Source organism: Saccostrea cucullata, unplaced genomic scaffold, assembly GCF_032062105.1.
Source record: "Saccostrea cucullata isolate Sc308-1 unplaced genomic scaffold, CSIRO_AGI_Scuc_v1 ctg23077, whole genome shotgun sequence".
NCBI lineage: Eukaryota > Metazoa > Mollusca > Bivalvia > Ostreida > Ostreidae > Saccostrea > Saccostrea cuccullata.
In genome coordinates this window covers 1-5,650 of record NW_026933247.1, presented here as the reverse complement: position 1 = coordinate 5,650, position 5,650 = coordinate 1, and the positions used below count along the sequence as shown (strand labels likewise).

The 5,650-nt window shown below is 32.4% G+C and overlaps 1 protein-coding gene across 1 annotated transcript; it reads right to left on the bottom strand.

The window, feature by feature from the left end:
* Positions 1-747: 747 nt before the first annotated feature.
* Positions 748-1,870, bottom strand: LOC134237774 (uncharacterized). Its single transcript, XM_062719916.1, has 2 exons — positions 1,817-1,870; positions 748-1,061 (listed from the first exon to the last, which is right to left on the bottom strand). The coding sequence occupies exons 1-2, from the start codon at positions 1,860-1,862 to the stop codon at positions 748-750; spliced, it is 360 nt and encodes a 119-aa protein (XP_062575900.1). The 5' UTR covers positions 1,863-1,870.
* Positions 1,871-5,650: the final 3,780 nt, after the last annotated feature.

Sequence of the window (5,650 nt, the reverse complement as noted above, 5' to 3'; positions counted from 1 at the left end):
AGCAATATATTTTACTTTCGGTATGATGATTTTTCGAAACATTTTGTTGTCAAAACTGTAAACAATGTCATGCCCAAGAAATCCTGCAAGATTAAGAGCCTTTTCTACTATACTGCAAAAGAGCGGTAGTAAGATAACTGTAAGGTACTAGCAATATTACGTATTGAAAATTAAAAATCTTGTTTGCCAGAAAGCTTGGTTGTTAGATTACCATTACGAATTGTCGCCCGCCTGGCGCAGTGGTTAGAGCGTATGCTCTCGAGTCGCGAAGTAATGAGTTAATCCTTATGTCGCGGGTTCGAATCCCACTGTGGGACGTCGAGACTGGTTCTTCGAATGAGACCATATAAACCATGGTCCCATGTCGCTGTAGGTGAGTTCTCCATCAGCAAGTGGTGGTGTCTCCATATTAGTGAAAAATTCTCGAGAGGGGCGTTAAACAAAATACAAACAAACAAAAAACCAATACGAATTCTGCTTCATATGAATATGAAAATATGTCTGCTAATAATGGGGCGCTATTGGTACCCATGTTTTCTTTTTTAATTCACGAACTGTTTTATCATAGTTTCTCTTTATATATAATTGACTGAGATTTACTTGATACGTAGAGGCTAAGTCTATCTTCGCAAGCACATTTAATTGATTACACTCATTAGAAAACTGAGCATATTGTAAATACTCATTTTTTTAATAATAACATATTTTCACAAAACACGTTCATTTATCTATGTAGTATGATAAGCACTATTTCTTACCAGCAATAGCCAGTGTCAAGTTTTCTCTGTAGTCAGTAATACCTATTCTGTAGGAGAAGTGCCCGGCATCTTCTACTTGTGTATCGTTAATACAAATAGAAATCCGATCTGACGTTACATTACAGTTAAACGTTCTATTCATCCACCCATCTGTAATTTGGAAAACAGATTCAGAACTGTAAAGACATATTGCCAATTTATCTCTGAAGATGTATTGAAATCCTGGCTGTGCTACTATTAACGAAAAAGTGAGGCAAAAGTCTTTTCCGGGCTCTGTGTATACAAGAGATCCTGAGTATCCTGCTAAGAAAACAAGATATTGTTTCATCATATATCTGAATAAACCATAATAATACATACCATATTTATCATTGAAAAACAGTAGCTTTTTCTCAGTATCACATGTCTACAAGAGCTGATGTCCTCAAGGTCATCAGTCTGTAGATTCCTATATATATGCGTAGAATTAATTATAGTGTAATTTCGCGAGAAACATCACACGCAAAATAAAATTACTCGCCTTTATTTTTATAGTGCTGAAATTTTTGTAAAATCTCTTGATTAACCGTCAATTCGCGAATTATTATTCTCCCTGGCGTAGAACAGCTCAATCCAAAATATATAATATTCAGTTTGCTGAGTATGTATCTCTGCAATTTAACTCCTTTTAAATATCATTGGTCTCGTGTGTAATTAACACAAACTAGTTCGGACTCTAGTTTTTGTAATTTATAAATACATTGCTTGTCATAAAGTTACATAGTGGAATGGAATGTAATATGAAGATAGCAAACAGAAATCAATCACTGAAGTCAATTAAAACAATACGAATGGAGCAGAGCAAACAACGCAGACGTCTAAAAGAACATCAGGGGCTGGGGTCAGATACCACTGGGGATTAAAAATCAAAACTTCTCTTGTTAACCTCATAATTAGATTATTTTATATAATCAATTATGCAGTTCTCAGGATGAAAATTATATTATATTTTATCTACAAATACAGTAGCAGCTCTAATGTAAAATAATCGTAAGAATTTCAGCTGTATTTTAACTTACCTATGTATATGAACAAGAAAAACAGCACCTCAATCATTCTGGGCATTTTATGCTGAAAAAGAAGTGTCCTATGTAAACAATTCGTAAAATTATCTTTATATTAATGTTAGACTACAGGGATATGCCATGTAAGTTCTGATTTCGTAATGCTATACAAGGCCTAAGATGTATTCAATAAAATCTGCACATTTGAAGGGGAAAAAAGAGGAATAAATTTTAGTTATCTACAGTGTATTTTTTAAAGTCAATGAAAAAATAAACTAATTAAATTATATAGAGAAAACGCACAGTATTCAACCTTAAAAGTCCACTAAACAGCTCAAAATAGGAGCATAGCAAACATGGACCTGCAAAACATCGGAGGTAGGATCAGGTACCATGGAGGATTGAGCATCCCTTGTTGAACGGTCACACCCGCAGTGTGCTCATTGTGATCGAAAAATCGGAAAAAAACCGTCTTCAATTCAGTGTGTAAATAATGGTCTGACAATTAGTGTAAAGTTAGTATTTTATTCAATGATAAATTGTAGTTGCTTACAAGATGATTGTATCGACTATAGAACATACGAAATGATAACTTTAAACGAGATTGCTGATATACTTCTTTCATCAACTTGTTTGTCAATAATATATCTCGCGTAAGAAATTGAACATACATAAAACATTCTCTTGAGTATCGAATCAACGGAGAGATATAAACCCCCTTATCATAGTTACATTAAAGTTGTTTGTAAGATTACCACTAAAGTCTTTTTTCAAGTAAAATATCCAAATAATGACTCTGTGGTATCTTTTGTCTATAGCCCACCGGGATATATCGAATCGACATGAGAATGGATATAAACTGGTTAAATCTAAATGTCGACTTAAATCTACAGCAAACGTTTTCTTCTTTTCACGTAAAATATTTTGGACAAATTTTGTTTGATATGATTACAAAAATAGTTTGGCTTATAATGGGGGCACAATTGATACCCATATGGGAATTCCAATAAATTGTTGAAAGACCCAATCTCTTCAAAAACCACATAGATATTGTCAATCAGAAACTCATACATTTTTTTTATTTCAACTTCAGAGTACTTGTGTGTTCAATCAGAATGTTTTTAACGAAATAATTTTGTAAATGATCAATGACGAGGTAAGTAAATTTTCGAATTCCATTTTTATTTAAAAAGCAGCTGCCAATGATATCATAAAGCCTGGACTTTAATTTATCGTGGGGAATGGTTGCGTATAAAGTTGAAAAGTAAGTTTTTGAGCTGTTGATATTGGTCAAACTTTGTGATTTCAATTGTCCAAACGTTCCTTGGAATTTTTAAGAATCAACATCTGATTTAAATCACTTCTTGAATATATTGTTGCACAGTACACTTGAAGTTTCTCTCTCATTAGTGTTAATATCTTTGTGAGGAGTAAAGAAAGAGGCTTGGTTGAACATTTACTGGAATCCGCTATGTATCTTTGTGAGGATTCTTATGAAGTTTCGGATTCCAATATTGATATACTAGTTCATTCCATTCTTGTTTGGAAAAAAAAAGGTTCACTTTTGCCTTATTTGGCCCTGTGAATTTCTGAAAAACTGAAACTGCATAGTTTTAGTTAGCAATGCATATCTATAAGAAATGACGTCATTTTCTGGCTAGTCAATGCATTATGACGTCACGAAATGTGTCAATTTCCTTTTATTATGAAAAAGTCTACAAAAACGGCCAATTTTTAAAGCTTTTTTTTATATTTGATATAGAGCGCAACCTCTGATCTAAGATGCAACTAATAATTGATAGGACTGTTTCTGCGGATTGATGGACATGTTATATTTTTTAGATCAGAAAATGCGCTCATGTTAATTTCTTCTCTGAAAGTACTAAATTGTACCCGTTTAATTAAAAATTCAAGAACATTGCAATTTCATAAAGCCAGTTCTCTAAGACCTGAACTTTCAGGAGAATTTTTTTAACAGGATATGAAAGCACCAAGTCGCTATTTTATTTTAATGCTTCAAATAGATAATCATTTGTTGATCAATCAATTGCTATATCTACAGGCCATTTTATGCATAAAGTGAACCGACTTCTTAAAAAATATTAAATATTCGATATCCAGGCCCTGTAAAGATTTTGTAATTAAAAAGTTTGAAAGCAATAGTCAATGTATATTTGTAGGAAATACAAGGTGTAGTCTTTAGCTAGAAATATGTTGGAATACAAGTCTGGACCCTTTTGTAATTAGGAATATTACTTATATTAACCCCGTCAATTCCTTTATTTTCTTGAATTTTCTCCTTCACGACTGTGAAAATCGAATAGAGGAGTAAAGAAATAAGCTTGTTTGAACGTTTACTAGAACCCGCTATATATCTTTGCAAGGATTTGTATGAAGTTTCGGAATCCAGTATTGATATGGTAATTCAAATTAATATTGGTTGTTTGAGATATTGAAAATATTCAAAACTGACATATAATTTTGAAGAATTTCTTCATTAGAAAGGGAACTATGAGCATAATTTGGATTACCATTTGTTTTGTAGAATTAAATCCAAGTTCCTGTAAAATACAATTTATATAGTGAGTCTTCCAAACGAAGACAATGTTGTAACCTGTTTCGTTAGCAGAGACCAGTTCATACTGATCATGTAATCTAATTATTTTTTCCCATCTGGAAATGCAGAAAAAGCAGAATTACAGGATCTTTCAAAGAAATATCTTGGAAAAGGGCTGATCTCTGATGTAAGAGATCTAGCGGGGCTGAAATTTCTAACCCGATAAAAATATTTAGAATATACGAGGGTTGTCCGTAAACATGGTAAAGGTTGTGGACAAGCTGAAAAATTAAAAAACAATGTCATTGATATTTATTTTTAGCATGTTCCTAATCCTTTACTGAATGTGAATTTTAAAAAAAATGTAAAATTATATTCAATTTCTCATTTTTCGGGAAAACATCTACAGAGACCCATAAATTCTGTAAACAATCGAAAAAACATAGTAAAAGAAGCCGTTCTTTAGTATTTAAGTTATAGGGTAGGATGGTGTAATTTCGACCACAATGTTAATTTTGACCTTTCATAAATACCTTAATATCTATTGTTTATGGCGTATAATTATGTATGTACATTTATGTTATGTAAAAAGAAAACGTAATTTAAATATATTGTGTCCAAAATAATTTTATTTCCATGCGCGTTATTGTGACCATTATTGGAAAATTACATCAAAGAATAGGCTTCATCACCCGAAAAATTACAGACGAGTATATTTTTGCCACTATACAACGAACTATCACCTCAGAAAAACCATGTATGGAAAGGCAATCAATGGATATCCCTGGCGTGACATTTATCAAATATTATTTTGAAAATGAAATTCATATCCTCATAATTTAAAGTACTTAGGTTTTTACAAATTAAATTGCAAATCAGCTGAACAGAAATCGGCCTAAGTTATCCCTACATGAATACATATATGGCGTCAGTGGGTAACTTCGACCAATGTAAAATGACGCAATTTACTGTCTGTCACTAGAAAGAATTCATGACCGTCTGAAAAAAATATTAGGATAAGTATTATGTACATTAATATCTGGTACAAACTAGTACTACAATAGTTGGAAATCATTTGTTTTATTTGCATTCGGTTTGGATGCCTGTACATGTATATTTGTGGCATGCCTTAACCAATTGACAAATCGCCGTCATAGACATCTGGTGCACTCGATGTCTTCGAATCAGGTACATTTTAAAAATTGTCATTTTGGGGGGGGGGGGATGTCAGTATTTTTACTCGATCTTTTATGCTGTACAGCAGATAAATTTAAATTCATATATTTTTTTAG